General features: G+C 30.0%; 1 protein-coding gene across 1 annotated transcript; it reads right to left on the bottom strand.

Moving 5' to 3' along the window:
- Positions 1–10,670: 10,670 nt before the first annotated feature.
- LOC135964227 (aquaporin AQPAe.a-like) lies at positions 10,671–15,973 on the bottom strand. The gene is made up of 2 exons (XM_065516392.1): positions 15,413–15,973; positions 10,671–10,886 (listed from the first exon to the last, which is right to left on the bottom strand). Exons 1-2 carry the CDS (start codon positions 15,929–15,931, stop codon positions 10,671–10,673), a joined length of 735 nt encoding a protein of 244 aa, XP_065372464.1. The 5' UTR covers positions 15,932–15,973.
- Between the last annotated feature and the right edge of the window lie 5,035 nt (positions 15,974–21,008).

The following is a 21,008-nucleotide window of genomic DNA, read 5'->3' on the forward strand; positions in this document are numbered from 1 at the left end:
ATTTTAAGTAGTTTTTTAATACGTATAGTTTTTCGATAATGACATTTAAGGCTCTATATTGCACCCTGATCCATCAGTTGGATCAATATCGTCCAATTTGGTGGACAAGCTTTCACAATAACGTTTTCAGCATTAAGGCAAACTGCTCTCAGGTAAATTTCAAAAATGTCTGTTTAATCTCCATTATCTCATTGGTGAGTTTTTTCATTGATATGAATTCATTTATTTTTTCCACGAAAATTGTAGCAGCTGCATATTTTTCTGCTGCTGCATTAAGTTTGTGAATACAATGTCGCTTTTTTATTTAATTTTGAGTGAAATATTTTAGTCTTTTCTTCGCTGTTAATCCAGAAATTCGAGTTCCTTTAAATCTTTCCTTCCGGAACCATTCATAAACAGCAAAATTTACTTTTATATATGCTTCCGAATCATCGTATGCATCGTTTTATTCACATTGATTGTTCGTAGAAAGAATATTAGGTGCTGTTTCGAACGGACTCTACAAATTTATTTATATTCTTATGTGTGTCGAAATTATGGTTTTTTGTGTGATAAAATTACTTTAGATTGCAAACATCCCCAGCGGGAAAAATATGCACTAAATAGACCTTCCTAAACACCTAATTTTGCAGACACAAGAACGTCTACACACAATATACAGAGGTGTCACGAGACAGAAAATAATCTCGTTTTATATTTGTCTCTTTCTTTATAAACTGCCCTTTTCATTGTTTTGTTTGTTTTGATTACAATACTTTTTCTGACTATTATCTGACTGAATTTTTGAAACGTCAAATTTGATACCTCTGACTTCTGACTTCTAGGCGCTAAGGTTCTATAAGTCGATTGTTCGATGTTCGAACATAATAGTCGATAAAAGTCGACTTTTTTGATTGTTAAAAACAAATATTAAATAAATTTTGTACACTTGCATTTTTTGTAGTGTATGCTAATAATAAATAAATGTTTATATTTAAAATAAAGCTTTTTTCTACACAAAATTCTTACAACATTCTTCTAACTATCTTACTTATCTCCTTGATAAATTTAATTTTTATTGCTAAACATTACAAAAGGCGCATTATTAAATGTAGAAACCATAGCGGTATTCACTGTTAAGTGCGAATGGTCTAGCATCATTGCAAATGCAAAATTTTAACGTAATCCAATAACAAAATACACACAAAAACATTTACAATTTTGCATTTGCAATGATGCAATACCATTCGCACTTAATACTGAACTCCGCTCATGTAATTTTTACAAAAAATGGTAAAAAGTTGAAAAAAGTCGAAAAAGGTCGATTAACTAAAAAGTCGAAAAGTCAACTTTTCATAAATTACTAATAGTCGAAAGTTCGAAAAGTCGACTTTTTAAAATCGGAAAAAGTCGATAAGTCGACAAAGTATTATTTTTTTGATGTAGACCAGGGATGGCAAAATTTGTACAATTGTACTTTTTTTGGTACAATTTGATCTTAAAAAGTACAATGGTACACCAATGACTCATTTTGTAAAATTTGAAAATTTATTTCACAGTTAATATATTTAAACCAATTTACGAATTTATGTTCTCTATCAAGTATACCAAAATATCAATAAATTTTTTAAAATTATTCTTATGAGTTTTTGAAATAAAGAAGAAATAGCGGCATTTGACTAGTCTTGTCACACTCGTAATTTTAAGTGTTTTTCAAACCAAAAAGTATATAAACAAATTTAAGCCATTATCATTGCCATTATTTTCTGCTGAATATGAATATCCATAGAATTTGTAATTCTTAATGATAGAATTTTTCTGCTGTGGCTAAAAAATGTTAGATGGGTGACAAAAATTCGATAATTTAATAATTATCAACTGAGTATCTGTTGCTAGAACCAAAAGAATGAATGGATGTAATGGAATCGAACCAAATTTATTCGTTACAACTGTACATTTGTTCATTGTAACTTTTAAAAAATCCGGAAATTTCAAAAAAAATATTCACGGGAAAAAAATTTCCGTAGAGGAACCCTAGTTTTGGTACAATTACAGTCGAAATAGTACAATTTCTGATACTGATTGGTACAATTTTTAAATTCCGTTTGTCATCCCTGATGTAGACTATTTTCATTTAATCACTTGTTATGAGAAGGGGATTCATAAGGCTTCTTGAATACCTTCTAAGAGCAGGCAGAGTGGAATGAGTATCGAATCTTTTAGAATGTGTAAGTATGTCTCTAAGAAGGCCTACAAACTGAAGTCCTATCATTTTTTCCAGCTGGGTCATTGTGCTAACAAATGTTCCAACATGGTTGTTCGAACAAGAACATAACATCGACTAGAACTGTCCAAACGAGACAAATTCATGTGCTGACTTATAAGGGAAACCCTCAAATTCAGAACTGATAACATACAATGAATGTACATATCGTTATCCTAACTCTAACGTTTTTTTTTGTAAGCCCAGATTTTCGTTTATTTCGATAAATGGTCCACTCATAGTAATATCATATTTAGCCAAAAAATCTCGACTTAAAAAACACGAGTTAGGGCCTTTATATATTAACGATATGTATGTATTTTAATTGTTACTAAAGCTAAAATTTTGCTTTATTTTGAAATGACGTTTTAGAGCTTTGTGGTTTGGTTGAAATTTTAGACTCTAAAACTATAACTGTATTCGATTAAATAAATGACCACACAAAATCCCCATAGTTAACTCTCTCAGCCACAGTTTTATGTGTATAAGTTAATAATCAAAGCAATTGCATTTTTACTTTAATTAGGGTTCATATAATATGAAAAATAAGAAAAAAATAAAAATACAGCTAAAGATTTTTATAGAATAAGGTGGTTAGTTTATTAACCACTATGCCGGTCTGCATTAACAATAATTATGATAAACAAAATATGTTCAGTTTAATATTTATTTAGTACACGCGGCATCCTTACAAATTAACATAATATTATGTAGAGAAATACTTGATATCGAACCTATTTCAGTCACTGTGGTTAGTAATCTAACCACTTTATTTCATAAGTTATTTATCAAAGAGTATAGTATGTATAAGGGTATTCAATTAATCGGGTTTATGGTTTAATCGGTTAATCGAGCAAATAATTAATCGGGGTTTAGATTTAATCGGTTAATTTTAAATTATTCGATTAACCTAATAATTTCTGTTTTTAAGAAAAACAGGAATTTTGTGAACTATCACTGATTCTAGATGCTAGAGAAATCGAAAGTAAGAAAATAATATCCAATTTCTCAATTCTTTTTTTAAGCATATAAAATCCTCCATCATACCATTGGAGTCCTTTTTGTTTTTTTTTTAGATTTTGAATACTTTAATAGTTTCGTTAAGTTCTGATAAAAGACTCGTTTCAGTAATGTCTTCAATTTCGTTTATTATCATGTCGGCATCCGATTCTTTTCAAATTCCTTAGTTTCAGTTTTCACACTATGTATACTTCAAAAAACTATTGCTAGGAGGGAATGTTCACGAGTTAAGAAATAAAATATGTGGCCCATAATCATAGTCAAAAATAAAGTACATTTTAAGAGAATTAAACTCGACTTTACTTAAGAGTGGACTTTAGGTCTATCATAGACAAGTTAAAGTATACTTCTGACGCTGAAGTCGACTCTAAATATAAAACTAGCTGAAGTTGTTTTTAACTCGTTTAACAACAGCATCAGCTGTTCTTCGCCGAGTAAAAAAGTTCATCACAAAGTAAAAAATGTTTAAGTTACAAGATATTGGTAGAGATTTTGCAATTATTGAACAGTTATCAATAAAATTAGTACCAAAATATCGTAATTATGATATTAATCTTATCTTTTCCATTTTTCCACAACAAACAACTTCCTTTCTTTAGATGTCCCGGTTACTTTTATTGTTTACGTTTTTTGGATTTTTTTTTAATTTTGTATGTCAGCTGTTCAGCGTTGCCACTTGTCTGTTTTTTGTTGTATATTGTATGAAAACATTTTCTACATTTGTGGTGGCACCCAGTTAAAGTCGGTTCAATTTAAAACATACTTTAATTTTGACTATGGTTGCAAATTAATAAAAAGCTGGTTTTTATTTTAAAGTTGTTTTTAAAAAGATCCGACTTTAGTGTTTGACTATGATTATGGGCCTGTGTGTTTAGAAAATATTTCTATATAAAGTGCAAAAAAAGAGAAATTTCGGTTAATCGGTTAATCGACACAAATTAATCGGTTTATTTGTTACTTGAAAATCGTCAATTTTGAATTATTCGAACAGTTCACCGACCAAAATTAATCGGTTAACCGATTAACGGTTAATCGATTGAATACCCTAGTATATATAAACTATTACTTTGTTACCATAAGCCAACCAAACAGACACTAAATAACAAAGTAACACTGAATTTGATGAACAATAAAAACTCTGACTTTTTTTATTGAATGCGGGAAAACCCCATAGAAAAACTGCGTTTTACAATATTTTCAAATTAATATACAGAGAGCCTCAAAAGTGAGTAAACACCACAAATTATTTGGTGTTTTTTAAGATAATGAAAATCCTAAAATCTATCATCCATCGATTACAATTTAAAAGTTTCGGTTTTTTGAATATTGGGCTGAATAATAGATTGGGTTCTGAAAAAAAAGATTTAAGTCGGACTATAATGATTTTCATGATCATAAAAAAATCACAAAATTCTAAAGGCAAAGTTTTACAAAAAAAATTTAAACGATGACTTAAACAAATTTAGTTGTTTACCAAAATGTTGTTTAGGTGGTTAGCAAAGTGACCACTAAACCGGAAAGAGTTAATGCTTCTTAATATCGATTTAAACATATTCACAATATACATACATAGGTACATACAGTGGTGATCAGATAATTAGGGATAATATTGTTGCTGTATTCCATGTGATCACAATTAATTTTTCAAATATTTCCACAAATATATATGCAAAAGGACTATTTTAATACACAAGTATGTTTTATTCAACTGTGCCAATTCATACATATTCACCACAAAAACATACGGTTTATTTACAAATTGACAATTTTTTTTTAAATAAAGATATTTCCTAACTTTTATATAATTAAATTTTTATTATAAGAAAATATTCAGACCAAATTTCGTATTTTTACTGATTCGGGTCAACATATTTCCACATATCTTTTTTTCCAAACTTTTTTGAGCAACTAAAAATAGTAATACAAAAATTTCATACCCTAGGTCTTTTTGTTTTGCCACAATTCTCACTTAAAATTCAGTCGATAAAAAATTCAAATATTTGTCCCTAAGTAGCTAGCCGCTACTGTGTATATTTTTTGTGATAATTTCAAATTTAATTGTTTAATTTTAATTTTCGTTTAGTTAGTTAGAGTATCTATTGTTATTCGGTATCGTTTTTATCATCCCAAATCATTTTTTAATTATAACGATATTTATTATTTCCGTTAAACAAACTGTTATCTTTTTTTTTGAAATTTTAATACTTTTTTAATTTATTTATGTATTTCACAATTCATACACGAGCGAATTTTGGTTTGTTTTGATGACACATAACTAATTTATTTATTATCGATAACAATCAGTTGGAGTGTAATACGATTGTTGTGTTATTCCACTGTTTTTACTGTGATTAGAGTATCCAAAACCGAAAACTGGTCAACCGGTTTCATCATTGTAAAATCCACCGGTTTCGGTTGTTTTGTAAGACGGTTAACCGGTTTAATGAAATATATTTTCTAAATCTCATTCAAACATATTTATGAAAAACTTTGATACCACTTTTAAAAATATTGATTTACTTTATAAAAGATATAAAATAATAGCATAAAGATAAAAGTGGCCTTAAGAATTCAAAAATGCATTTGACTTTTAGTCAAATAATGTTGAAACCAGAAAAATTGCTTTTTGATTAGTCCCCTGACCTGTAACAGAGTGATTTGCCGGATTTGTTTAAAATTCATTGAAAAGTTGTCAACTTTTTGCCACAATTGGACAAGTAAAAGTGATATCAGTAGTGCGATTCACTAACTTTTAACGAACCGACAATCGTAATGTTTATCGACATAAATAATCGCTTGCAGTAACGATAGTGTGATTCAGTAATTTATTTTTAACGATTGTTTAAGATATGACATCTCTGTCTACAAAATATCAAAATAAGCGAAAAGTAGAAAACCATTATTTGACACAAAATGAAATAATTAACCAGTGGTGTAGTGAGTACAACGTTGACTAGCAATCGGAAGGTTGTTGGTTCGACACTTGGCTGCGACTTACTTTTTTTTATTTATTTTTTTTAGTAAATACATAATTTTATAAATAATTCTACTAGCAAAATAACTTATTTCAGTCCAAAATGTAAAGGATTACTTTTGGGACATCGGGAACAAAAATAAGTACTTCTTCCAGGTGAATAATTAGTAGTATAATCTTCAAATTTCCCTATTTTTCAGCTTATTTTTTATATTTTATTGTAAATATTTATAAGTTAAGTAAATAAAATTGTGTTTCCATTATTTTTACGATAGTTCCAGCTACAAAAGATGAAGATGACGAAGAAAAAATTGCAAATACACTTTATCGATTAAATAAACACAACTTAAATTATTGTCGCTAACATAACGAAAAAAAAAACTGCTTTAAGTAACAGCTGACTTCAACCGACAGCGAATGTCGTTAAAAATGTTACTGAATAGCAAATTCGATAAATTTTCGTTATATTTATTTTAACGATACGATTATCGTTATAAAAGTTAGTGAATCGCACTACAGATGTCACGGGAATATAGTGCGTTGGTAACCATTGACAGTAATTTCCCGCAGGGTACAAATAACAATAACAACATTTTGAGTATCTACAAAGTTCTCTAACTAGAAAAGTTAATTTTACAAAGAAACATCAATTCCACTTGGTTTCATTCCGAAAGAAATTTTTGTTTTACTTTTTCTGAAGAAGCGAAATACTGAATTAATTATGCCTTCGATCGGACCGGGATAGCCGACCGTTGATGGAATTTTAGAGCATTAAAATGTGTGACATAAATTTGATATACAAATCAAAGCAAACATTATTTAGCGGTCGACAGATAACTCAGCCTTAAATGCATTTCTTTTAGATTTTGAACTTAATTAATTTTGAGAAAGTCTTTGAGCTATCAATTTAAACTAAATAATTATTATATTTAGCAATATCTCAAAATCGAAAATCGAATTTTTCAAAAAGATACCGTTATTTTTATGTTACCCCCGAAAATCGCCTTTTTGACCCTTAAAACCAAAAAATTAGGCTTGACAATGTTCCGCAAATTTATCCAGGAGTGTTAGGTCTACATTTTTTCTGAATGTACCAACTTCGAAAAAAATCCAAATAAGATGTATTTTCTTAAATTTATAAGAAAAATGACATTACCACCACCTTGCGGTCATTTTTTGCAAGAATTGGTGAAACAGAAAAATAGATAATTTCAAAACCTTTCAAAAGAGGTATCTGTGATGAAATTCTGACAAAAAATAAGAAATTTAGACGTAAAAGTAATAAATATTACACCGAATCTGTTTTTTTATAATTAAGTTTATTAAGATCAAACGAGTTTATTCAGTGTTATTCAATTTTATATATAGCAAAAATTGTCACAAATAGTTTATATAGCTATTTTTCATCAATCATTAATAAAAAATAGTTGACTTTTTTTTTTGCAAAATCAAAAACTTTTTTTCTTTTTTTCAATTTGCAAAAAAAAGTCAAATATTTTTTATTTTTAATTTTTTTCCAAAGATTGAAGAAATAGCTATCTAAACTATTTGGAACAAATTTAGCTAAGAGTAATAGGTAATAAGTCACATGGATGAGAAAAAACACCTGTTTGTAAAATTTTGACCCCCTCCAACTCAGGGAGTTCTTGACCGATCCTGTTGAAAAATTGTATAAACTACTATCCAATTGGAATAACCTTGCTGCAAATTTCATCCCGATCGGAAGACATCGGTTTTAACAATTTGTTCACTTCACATGAAATCCCCCATATAGTTACAGTAAACCGTACCTCAAAAAAAAACCGTTCACCCGCTAATATAAAGTATTTATGCAAGGCTGTTACGAAATTTTTTTTTTAAATTTTTTTGCCGAATGTAGGTGTCGCCTTTTTAAATTTTTCGTTATATCTTTGTCATTTTCAGTCGGATCTCAATGTATGATATATCAATGTTTTCGTCTCGAGAAGACCAATGTTTTTCTCTAAGGTTAGCAAAAGTTTAGTGATTTCTAGCGAACTTTAATTTTCTGACATTACGGAGGTACATTAGGTTGGTAGGATCAGAGATCTGGTGGATAAATACTAGAACGGGATACTTAAAGCCAATGGCCCTTAGAGCCTTTTTTTCAATTGATATGATCTATTCACATTGCTATCATACATCAATCTCGGTTCACCATGTGAAAAATCGAAAAATGCCACAAATAGGTTCGCTTGTTTTTAAAATGGCACAAAAATGGCTGAAGAGTTTTGCTCGAAACTTTGCACACTGGACAAGAACTTCAATATCTAAAATCCTCCGAGGCGCTTACCAATGCAATGCTTAGTTTCTGAGATATCTATAGCGAAATGTCTGAGATATCTATAACATTTTTCAGTTTTTTTTTAAATTTTTTCAATTTATGTCCGAACAAAACATTCTATCGTTAAGCGGCTCGGAGGAATTTTAGATATTGAAGTTCTCGTCCAGTGTGCAAAATTTCGAGCAAAACTCTTCTGCCGTTTTTGTGCCATTTGAAATATAAAGTTGTGATTTTACCATTTTCACATAATTCATACAGTATTTTTTTTTCAGTGTACTGATAAATTTTTTATCTTATACGATAGTTTTTACTCCAGCTAAGTATCCGCAAATTAAAAACAATTGTTTTTATATTATTAAACAAACTACGGCGTCTAATTCGAATTATCTTGAAAAATAAAAGTCGCAAATATCATCCTATATTTCATACAACGGATAAATGAGAGCCGACATAATGTCCGTTTGAGATAGCCGAATGTATCGCCCATTGAATAGAAGTAATTTGGTATAAATATCTTTAAGTTGGAAAAAACGTTTTTTTTTTTTGATATATTGCTAATTATATTTATTCAAATTTATAAAATTTGTCGTAGCTTATTATTTATTTTTTTAGTTATAATACAATTACTAATTAAATCATAACATAATTTACCAAATGGCGTAACAAATATGATTGTGTTATATCACACCAGATACTGGTAGGAATCGAACCTAATTACAGGTTCAAGCTCTCAGTGATAACTTAGTAAAATTAGTCGTTAAAAAATAATTTCAAATAACATTATTATAACAATTAACTTAAGTATTAAAATTTGTTCGTAATTTCGTTTGATTTAAGGAGTGAGATCGAAAAATTCTTAACATACATATATGTTTATAAAAAAGAAACCACTAAACTTACAGCTTTAATTTTTTTTTTATTTGATTGAAATTATTATTACAATTTACAAAAAAAATTATTTTTATAGTTTTAATCACTAGTGATGAAATTTTGAACCTTTTTCGGAAACCCTTCCATTAACGTTTTTATAGTGCTTTCTGTCACTTTGCTCGAACATGTAGTCCATCTCCGTTTAAAATCTACCACACTTTTGGACACCTTTTTTGTACTCTTCAATTCTCTTTTAACAAGAGCCCAATATCTCTCCACTGGCCTTAGCTCCGGGCAGTTTGGAGGATTTGCCTCTCTTGGTACAAATACCACATTATTGTTCTTGTACCACTCAAGGGCTTGTTTGCCATAGTGACAGGATGCCAAGTCAGGCCAAAAATAAGTGGACACATTATGAAGTCTTATGAATGGAAGCAGCCTTTTTTGTAAACATTCCTTGATGTAAATTTCGGTATTTATAGAGCCCGTTGTAACAAATGAGTGGCTTCTTTTGCCGCAACTGCATATTGCTTGCCATACCAAGAACTTTCTGGGAAATTTTGTCTGCTTTTGGGTCCTAAACTTTTCTTCAACATTCCCTCGAGCATCAGCAACATAAAATTTTTGACCTGGAAGTTGCGAAAAATCTGCCAGAACATACGTTTCGTCATCCATTATGCAGCAAGAATATTTTTTTATAAAACTTGACTTCAATTTCCGTGCTCTGTTTTTGGCCTCTAAATTTTTAGTAGCGTTCCTGTCAGGAACTTTTTGAGCCTTGTATGTTTTTAAACCTGCATTAGCTTTAACTTTTCGTACCAAATAGTCCGAGCACTGAGCTAACCGGGCTGCTTTCCTACCGGATGTGTTGGGAGCTCTTTTGAAAATGCGTTCTATTTTTTTGGCTTTAGAAACATCATGTGGACCATTCCTTCTACCTGAACCAGGTTTTCTATCAACTGACAAGTTCTCCCGGTACTGTTTAATAACATTGGAAACAGTTTGACGGCAGACCTTTGTATGCTTGGCCAACTTTTTGTAAGACCAAGTTGGGTTTTGTTGAAAATATTTAATAATTTCAGTACGCACTTTTTTCTGGTCACTCATTTTAATCAGATTAACAAAAAAATTAATATAATTGACATTACACATAATAACTGACATGTTTTTCAAAGGTAACTTGATCAAAAAAAAATTCAAATAATACTTGGGTTAAAAAATGTAATGAAAAACGTGTGTTAAGAATTTTTCGATCTCACTCCTTAAACCTGAACCTTGTTCTGGTCTGCTTCTACAGTGTTATTGGTTATGGCTTCTTTCGGAGCAGGAGTTTTGAAGAAGTATTTGTATATAAGACTTGAAATGACAGCAGATGACAAAGGAGACACCCAGTAGAGCCACTGGTAATCAAAATTTGACATCAATAGAGCAGGTGCAAAGGAACGTGCTGGATTCATGCTACCGCCACTCAAGCGACTCTGAAATATAGGGGATAAGAAAAAGTTATAATTAAATTTTATTCCTCTTATAAAATATCTAAAAATAATTCATAATTTTCGTCCACAATATCCTACCAAATAAATAATACTCATACTAAATTATAAATCTAATTTAAAACTTCAGCTTACATACTCATTTTCACGGTAATACTTAGACTTCAACCAGGGATATTAAAAAAAAACCTTCCCTTGTAAAATTTGGTTTTTGGCGTCTTTTTTGCTGTTATGACTCGATATTAATAATTAGCAGCCAACCTTGGTCCCAACCATTGCGACTAAAACGACTCAGAATCACTTTCTGAGTTGATTAAACGATGTCCGTCTGGCTGTCTATGTAAATCTTGTGAGCAAAGTATAGATCGCAATTTTGAAGGTATTTCCAAATTATTTAATCTTGCTGCCATACTAATGTCCTCCCGAAATAATAAATATCTGATTTTAATAAGTATTCCACAAATTCCTCCACAAATGATTTGTATATAAAAGGAAATCACATTTAAAATTTTGTTCGGATCAATCACACTATCGGTCCATAATTGATCATAGCTCACATATAAGGTTCTCCTCCGAAATTCACTTTAACAAGGGTAAATATCATTAAAATGTTTGTATCCAAATAAAATTTAACAAAAATGAGTCTCATATAGAAAGAAATCCCGCAACCTAATTTCTGGGCAATCGGTCCACTTCCGAAAATCACTCATGAAAAAAAAAAATTATTTTAATAGAATAATGATTTGCTCATATACTCAGTGTAGGGCTTCTTACTGGTTTTTATCTGAATAAGTTCAACAGTGATACAAATAAAACGAATTCAATTATATTTTTATTGTAGTCAATTAATTGAAATGAAACATTATAAATCTTTCTGGATACCATCCAACAATCAAATAGTTGATGTCAATAATTTCACAGATATTAACAAGTAAGACAATAAAATAGTTTTCTGATATAGGGTTTATATGCGGGTAGAGTAAATTATGGACTGATCTTCACAAAACTTGTTTATGTTCAATTTCATCACGATATTATTTAGATCATTTTTGTAGAATAAACATATAGTTCAGCTGGTCTGAATTTTTTTTACAGTGGGTCAAAGTTTGAAGTTTTTGGTCGAAGGGATCATTATACTAAATGAAAAAAATGTTGTAAGTTAATGTCTGAGAGAATTCTGAGTTATATGGTGGAATTTTACGAGGATAATTTTTGTGGAAGATCTTAACCCTCTAGCTCCTTTCTTTAGCGATTTTTTTAAAAAATCTGAGACCCAAGATTGCGTATACTTTTTCTAATTAACTGTAAAGAGCTCTACTTACAACTTTGGTATCTTTGTAGACCCTCACTGAAGTTTTTTGGAAACCATTTTCATGGAATATTTTAATCCTTAAATGTCCTTTTTGAAAGGACTTTTTTATTATCTCAAAAAATGGGTCAAATTGATCCCTAAATAAAGGAGCTAGAGGGTTAGGATCTTCCACAAAAATTATCCTCATAAAATTCCACCATAAGAATTCTCTGAGACATTAACTTACACATTTTTTTCATTCAGCATTCAGTTTTTTTTCATTCGATCAAAAAAATTTAAACTTTGACCCACTGTAAAAAAGATCTACACAAAATGCCCTTTCAGAAGTATAGGGTCGCTATTCTGTTCCAATCAAAAAGTCTCAATTGGTTGGACAGTATTATTATAAGACAATTATGAATGTTCAAGTCATTTTCTGAAGTGGAAACTTGTATGGGGACTAGCAACAAATGCTGCCCGATTTTCGCCATACTATAAATCTTTTTTGATGGTGTGTATAAAAACAGCGACCAAATTAGCAATTCGTATAGAAAACCAATTCGATAGCGAAATTATAATAAAATGTATTCAATATCTTGTTCGATATCGAATAATAAGAAAATAACGATAAATTTTACTCGATCACTAATACGGTAATTCACACCTGAATAAAACTAATCACTAGAGTCTCTTCCGTCTAGTTTAATAAAAACTAATTCCTGGATGGCATTTAACGGTTTCAATTATAATATTTTAAATTAACATGCATATTGCATGAATAATCTATTTTAGATGCAACAAAATGTAACTAAAATTAATTAATAATAATTGATAAATTGTTAACGATTTGCCACATTTGGATAAGTTAAGTGACATGTCCACTTTTCACAAGTCATAGGACTAATATGTTTAAAACAATTGACACAAATTCTTCAGACTGGAGATGTTTTTCTAGATTAAACAAAAAAATCAATGAATTTGAATTAGTCAATATATGTCTGCTACATTCATGTAGAAAAATTCCAACAAAATTCAATGTTAACTTTAATCTAATCACTTTTAGGATAATTCACATCGAAAGGGATTATCAAGCGATTAACATGTGACCACTTAAACTGATACAACTGTTGTTGAGATAAATAATATTTGGTCAAGTAGGACTCGTGTTAGTTCAGAATGCGTGTACAAATGACATGCGATTTTAAGTAAAACTTTTAAAGAGTGATTCGAATAATTAGATTATTTTTTCTGCTACAGAAGAATATCTTGTTTTAAAGATTAAAATTCGATTTAACCATATTCAAGAATATTTACACTAACAAACCGGCATAATGATAATAATTTTCAGGACCTCTATAATCTTCAGTATTTTATTGGTAGTTAAATTAACATTAACTTTTTAACTCTTTCAGCCACGCTTTTTTGTGTATAAGTTTAAAATCAAAACAAGTAAAAAAAATTAATCAAAACATGAAAAAACCACCCCATCCAAGGGTTTTTGTGGAGTGAAGTGGTTAGTTTACTAACCACCGTGGCGGTTGGCATTAAAAATAACTATGATAAAAAATTTTGTTTCGTATAAATTTTTATGAAATCGAATATTTTTGACTAAATTTTCTGACCAAACAACAGAAATATCAAAGTAACACTGAATTCGATGTACAATAAACACTTTGTGCTTTTTTTAATTGAATGAGGGAAAGTCTCTTAAAAAAAGTGATTTTTACAATATTTTCAAATTAATATATTTATCTAACCAGAGCACCCTGATGGCAAATCATAAACGATGACTTCAAAAAATATAATTGTTTAGCAAAATGACAATAGATGTCAATAAACCATGATTTAAAGACCATAGAATATGTGGTTAGTAAGCGTACCACCAAACCGCAAAGAGTTAATAGAATAAAGAATTGGAATTAGGTTTAGAAAAAAAGTCTTGAAAACTTCTTCTCAATAACTGACATCAAAGCCCATGAAGAAAGCTGACACAGACCGTAGTGTGCCAAAAAAAATGTTTATTTAGATAGTTTCCAATATTTGCAAGTAAATATTCTTTAGAAACAAATTTCACTTTTCACATCTAATTTAATAAAATTACGTGACATGAATTCCATATATACAAAAGTTATTTGGAGCGAAATTTGTGTATATACCAACATAAATTAAACAGTTAAGACCGATAAAGTCCAATTTCCGGAGGACATTTGTATGGGGGCTAGGTGAAATAATGGACCGATTTCAAATTTGAGTTGAGTTACAAAACATTTATTTTGCTATATATCCCACTCACATTGCACTAAGCAACCAAACAGGTCTTAAAGGAATAGACCCAAGCTTTCTTTTGAGGAAAAAAATAAAAAAGGGACCATTTTAAAAAAAGTTAGATTTTGAAAAAAAAAGTCAAAAATTTCAGAAATCTGAGCTTTCTGTTGAGCAAAAAAAAATTAAAAAGAGTGCCCATTCCGAAAAAAAGTCAACAAAGTTTTTGATTTTGCAAAAAAGTCAAAAATTTGAGTTACAAAACTTTTTTTATAGATATCGAACTCGCATCCCACTAAGCGACCAAACAGGTCCTCAAGGAAAATATCTAAGCTTTATTTTAAGAAAAAAAGAGCCCATTTTGAAAAAAAATCAAAAAAGTTTTTGATTTCGGAAAAAAAAATATTAATTTTTTTTTATTTTTTTTAAATATTTTTTTTCGAAAGATGGAAAAAATAGCTATTTGGGACACATTTTGCTAAGAACAATAGGTAATAAGTTACATTAATGAGAAAAATCACATGTTTGGCCAAAATGTAAAATTTTGACCCCATCTAACTCCGAGAGTTCTTGACCGATCTCGTTGAAAATTTGTGTTTGAATTACTATCCAATAGGTCTAACCTTGGAGTTCAGATCGGAAGAAATCGATTTTAAAAGTTGGTTCACTTGTCGTGAAATCCACTATATACCAAATTTTATCGAAATATTTAAAAATTGCGACCTGTACTTTGCGCACAAAGTTTACATGGACGGACAGCCAGCCAGCCAAACGGACGGACATCGGTTAACCGACTCAAAAAGTGATTCTGATACGATTCAAAGAAGGCCAAAAAAGTATTATTTACAAGAACATAATCTTGTTAAAATTTAACTGATATTTAATTTAATCACAAAAATTAAAACGTTTCTTTTTTAGCTAATTTAAAAACTCATCCCACAAACTTGCATAAACTTACCGCTGAAAACACCAAAGAACCCAATGTGAAGCCAATACGTATGGGCAACGCATCGTGTCTGCCAGCATTACTTGAATCCCAAAACGTGCACACTACCACCGTCAACATACTCGATATAACAAATTCCACAACGAACACCTGCAACGTCGTGAGTTCCTCATTGGGCAAGGTCAGACAAAAATTGTCGGGCATGGGTGGCGAAACGGCCTTTAAGATGCCAAAACCAGCCGTGGCTCCAAGAACTTGGCCCAGAATGTAGACAACCAGCATGGGAAAATTTATGACGCCATTTATAAATGCGGCCACTGTAACCGTAGGATTCACATGACCTCCTGAGACATGACCAAAACACTGCACTACGATCATAACGATGAGGGCAATATTAATGCTGATTTGAAAGTTGGTATTGGGAAATATTGTTGATTCCCAGGCTCCCATGCAACCGGCGAACATTAAAAATCCGGTGGCAATAAATTCCGAAAAGAATAGTTTCGTTAAAAGTCTTATTGTTGTAGACATTTTGGGGGCTTGTTATTTGTTCTTTGATTTTGTCACTTAATTAAAAATAATAATTAGAATTATTTTTTTAGATTTTTTTGATTGTTCTGATTTAAGCGATCCAACTCACGACGACCATTCACACCAGTAACCACTTCTCTACTCTAAATTGTTGTGTTGAATAAATATTATTTTATTTGATATTTTTTTGGGATACTAACACAAATAATAACTAATTTAGTATTATTTAGTGCTTATAATTATTTTAATAATGGGAAGGTTGGCTAATCAACAAACTAGTATCATTAGATTTGTTTATAAAATTTTAGATTTAAGAATTGTAGAAATCTAGGCTGCAACAGTACAGTTTATGCCCATTGGCTAAAGCTTAATTAAAATTGAGCAAAAATTAGAATTGGTAATAAAATATGGAGTGTGGGACAAAAAGACACAGGTTTTGGGATCAACAATTTTTTTATTTTTCATTATAGTCTCCTTTGAGCTCTATGCACTTTGTCGTTTCTTCAATTTGTTTATTCCTTCCAAAAAAAAATTTATTTGTCGATGTCATCAAAATAGGTGATTTCATCGTTGGAGTCAAATCTCTTTCCGCCAACACATTTCTTCAGGTTTGGAAACAAGAAATAGTCACTCGGGGCTAAATCCGGAGAAGAGGGAGCATTTCGGAGCAAAATATATGGATTATGGATATATGTGCACCAGATTGTGAGCAAAATTCCATATGTAACGCCTATGGCTTTCACAAATTCATTCAATCTCCGATCGGCCAACCACTACTTCTAAATAATGCAGTGGGGGTGTAGTATTTATTACAAAGTAATTTAAGTAGTTATTATATGTAATTAACCAGATATTGCTGGTATTCTTCCACACCCTAGCGAAGACACCTACATTAGAATTCTTTCCCCCAGCTGATCAAAATCAGTCTACTATTTCAAAGCGCCTGTATTAATTTTGAAGTACCAGGTGATTATTTTAGTGGTCGTTATTATCTAAACCATTATTATCACTTCTTTTAAAATCACTGCATAAACCAATGCTCAAATGTGGACACACATCGCTCGCACATACTGGTTCAAACGAATTAAAGAATAAAATATCTGCGCCAAGTCATTTAAAATATCGTACACAAGCGAAGATAGTATCAAAATATTAGTGGCCACTAAAGCACAATAAGAGATATGACGTAAAAACATATTTATTTTAAAATGAAAACTCCCTCAAAATAACGTCAAAATAGATGCTATGAAATAAGCACTTCAGTGTGTCAAATAAACAATCAAGATCAAGAAATTAAATACCTTAAATGGTTTATCAAAATAAATAATAGAGTTATGGCTACCAATAATCTGAGAATTAACACTTTAAAACGACAATTACAAAAACAATTGACTAAGGTAAATTCTTAAGGTTTTAAGAAAGATTAAACTAGTTTTTCATAAAATATCTAATTTAATAGTTAATCAGCGAAATCAAAAAATATTTATAGAAAAATGTGCTACTTTAAGAAATCAATATAATATGGCTACGTTTGCCAAAAGATAATTGTAGGAAGTTCTTCACACTTAGTTAAGTTCTTACTTCTGATGATTTTAAAATAGTTTTTGGCAACTAACTGTGGCCAATTTTCCCTGTGAACCTCGGTTAGCCAAAAAATTACAACTCTACTTCTATTATATCACAGCAAACAGAGTGATACAAAATTAATTATCTCTGTGTTTTGCAAAAATTTTTATTAGCAAATTTTAATTTTTAAATGACTCTGGGTAAATCCTAATGTGATGATCAAAAAATTCCGAAATTTGTTTATCAAAGTTTTTAAAAAATTGAAAATGGAGATTTGAAACTACAGCCACTGTGGAAATAAGTAAAAATAAAAATAACTTATAAAAGAATAGACCGATTTTAATAAAATCAAGGAGGTGTTGAAAAATTTAAGTTTTGAATTTGGGGGCGTCGAGTCCCAATGCCCCAAAGTGGGGCACCTCGGATATATCAAAAATTAAAAATGATGCCAAATTTTTGTTTGCGATCCGATTGCATTATAGTTTACGAGTTATTCGCATTTGATAAATAAAATTTATGTTTTTTACCTATCTTGGTCAGCTTTTTTGCTAATAACGGATCCAATCCTTTCCGTTTTTTCGCCATTTTTTCCGAAAAAAGTACTTACATTAATTTTAAATTATACAGAAAATAAGAAAAAGATATACAATGTGTTTATATTTTTCTGAAAGAAAACATCTCGGGAAATATTATAAAAGCAAAATAATATCAAAATTTGTATTAGTGCGTGGTCCAGAGCCTTCCGAAGTAGACCAATTTTTTATATAAATTTCGACTTTAGCGAACATGTTCTCTAATCGCATAGCTGCTTTCAAAAAACTAAGACCTGTTTTGTACGTCCCATTATATTCTTCACAGAGACCGAAAATAACGGGTTCACTTTCATTTCAATGGTAAATTCTCATTCGCAGCCATTTAAAAATAATTTTTTGTGATATATCACTGAGAAAGTGATTTATTCGAGAACATTTTAGGTTTGGGTTTGAGAGAAACAGAAAAGAAACAAACACAAATAATCTGGATGAGTGATTTATAATTTATTTTTTTCGTAAAGGTCAGCTTGTGACCTCACACCAAATCATTAAAAAACAACAAATTGAATATAGGTCATACCAAACCATTTAAATAAAAATCATTTTATAACTGTTATTTTCAGTGATTTATTTTTATCACAAAAATATAAATCACAATTTGGGTTTTTTGGTATATGGACGAGTTATTTTCGATTTCTGGTTCTTCAATATTGTGCGAAGGGATTTTATAGCCCCAAATTTGGTGCCTTCAATATATTCAAAAATCAAAAAAATCCTAATTTTGGGATTTTTGAAATTCTTTTTGGGAATTGTGGGATTGTCATTGACAATTCAGAAATATCTTTTTCACTTTTGGATTTGAATCGGAAGTTTATATAAAAACGATTCATAAACAAAACTTTTATTGCATTTTAAAAATTAAAATTTTCCAAAAAAAATCAGCTACCATTTTTTATTCCCACATTTTTGAAAAAAGTCTTCTATAATTTTTTTAATTCTTAAAAATTTTGTACATTTTTGAGAAGAGGGCATAATTTCCTACACGTTCATATATAATATGTATATATTTTCTTTTCCACTAGTCAAATTTATGGATTCATATACATACATATACTATAAACATTTTTTTAATAGTGCTCCACTTTGAGGCATTGTGACTCGGCGCCCCCTTGGTGTTCTAAGTAGGGTTTGGGGTCCGGGAAATCCCGGGAATTCCCGTAAAATTATTATATACATTTAAATATGACATCTCTGTTTAATGAATGGCTTGTACCATATATTAGTGGAAGTTTCAAACCCCATTAAGGTTACAGTAGAAGCATTAAGCCGACATTTTGCTATGATGAACACTCTTTATGAACAGCTATTATCAAAAAATTCTACGATTTCTCAAAAAATGGTTATTGCAATAAAATGTAAAGTTAATAAACAATATAACAGCAGACTTATGTAAATTTCCTAATAACTTCACAACATAATAAGCTAAATTATAATACATAAAGACAATGTTCATACAAAGCCTATTTGACCGCAATGTTCAAAGCGATGATGATAATGTTTCCGAAATACAAATGGAGCTAAATTTTAAAAACGAATTAGATTATTCAATCTATATTGAAAAAGAAAATCCTAAACATTTAAAATAAAATGCTGAAAGTAGTTTTAAGCGGGAATTAGCTTTATTTGAAGCAAGCAGCAATCGGAGAAAAAACTTAGATTGTCTTTATAATGCTTTATTAACGATAAAGCCACCACCTTTAAAGCGAAAGAGTTTTCTCGTTGTCTGGAAACTTTGCCACAAATGACTAATGCAAACTATTTTTTTTTTTAAAAAACATTATTTATATGAAATAATAGCGGTATTCAAAATGTAGAGTACTTTCTATAGCAAAGTAGCAAAAGAGCAGTTTATTTACACTTTTTAAATTATATGATGCAACTTTTGTTTTGGAAATGAATTAAATTTTGTTTTAAAATATATCTTATAAACAAAATATGTATAATAGAAAAATTAAAAACATGAAGCTAAAAACTGCATTACAAATGCAATTAAAATATTCATCGACAGTGAATTATAAAGGTACATTCACAATTTATAAAATTTTGTGACACTTAATTGCTCCTTTGCTCTATTACCAGGACAAGAGCTCTACATCATTAATATCGCTAATATTTAATTTTATAGTAACAAATGATCTCCAAATATTTTATTCAACATTTTTTTTTTGTTTTATGTTAGTAGAATTGATTTGTAATGTTTTGTTTTTCATTTTCTTTTAATACACAGAGAAAACAGATTCGTGATAGCAACCGAATTTGTTGCCAATCGAATGATTTTAGAAAGGGTAACTAAAGTTTGGTTGCTTTAAGCGAAATTCTTCTTTGTCAACTGACTTTCTGTTTGTAGAACCGAAAAATTCTATGTGTGCAACCGAATCATTCGATTAGCAACAAATTCGGTTGCTACTACGAATCTGTTTTCTCTGTGTAAAATTAAACAATTTTTTAAAATAATATTCTTTTTACTTATTTTTCTAGTTGAAAAGAAGTTCCCGGGAATCCCAGGAAATTAAATTTTTCATTCCCGTTTCCCGGGAAATAAAATTATCCGGGAAACCCCAAACCCTAGTTCTAAGCCTAAATTCAAAACTTAAATTTATAAACACCTCCTTTATAGCCATGGGAACTATTATTAAAATTGGTCTATTCGTTTAGATGTTTTTATAAAAACTGAAATAATAAATAGTAAAATGTTGCAAATATCTGAACTTTGACCTCGATGCGCGTCCCGAAATCGTTGTGCGATTTAGCTCAAACTTTTAGCAGCACTTAACTTTTAGGCCTAGTGTCACAATATTCCACCGGCACCCTTCAAAATTCAAACATAATTTTTTTCCATACAACTGATTGTCACTCTAATGTATACAATTGGTCCATTCACAAGATCTCTAATCATGTCATATTGTCATAATGTCCTA

The sequence above is a fragment of the Calliphora vicina genome, chromosome 1, assembly GCF_958450345.1.
Source record: "Calliphora vicina chromosome 1, idCalVici1.1, whole genome shotgun sequence".
NCBI lineage: Eukaryota > Metazoa > Arthropoda > Insecta > Diptera > Calliphoridae > Calliphora > Calliphora vicina.

Bases quoted from the DNA above. Each gene is read 5' to 3' on its own strand.
- LOC135964227 (XM_065516392.1), bottom strand. From the start codon at position 15,931: ATGTCTACAACAATAAGACTTTTAACGAAACTATTCTTTTCGGAATTT. The intron at 10,887-15,412 runs GTAAGTTTATGC...CCTATATTTCAG, and splicing joins GTTCTTTGGTGTTTTCAGCG to AGTCGCTTGAGTGGCGGTAG.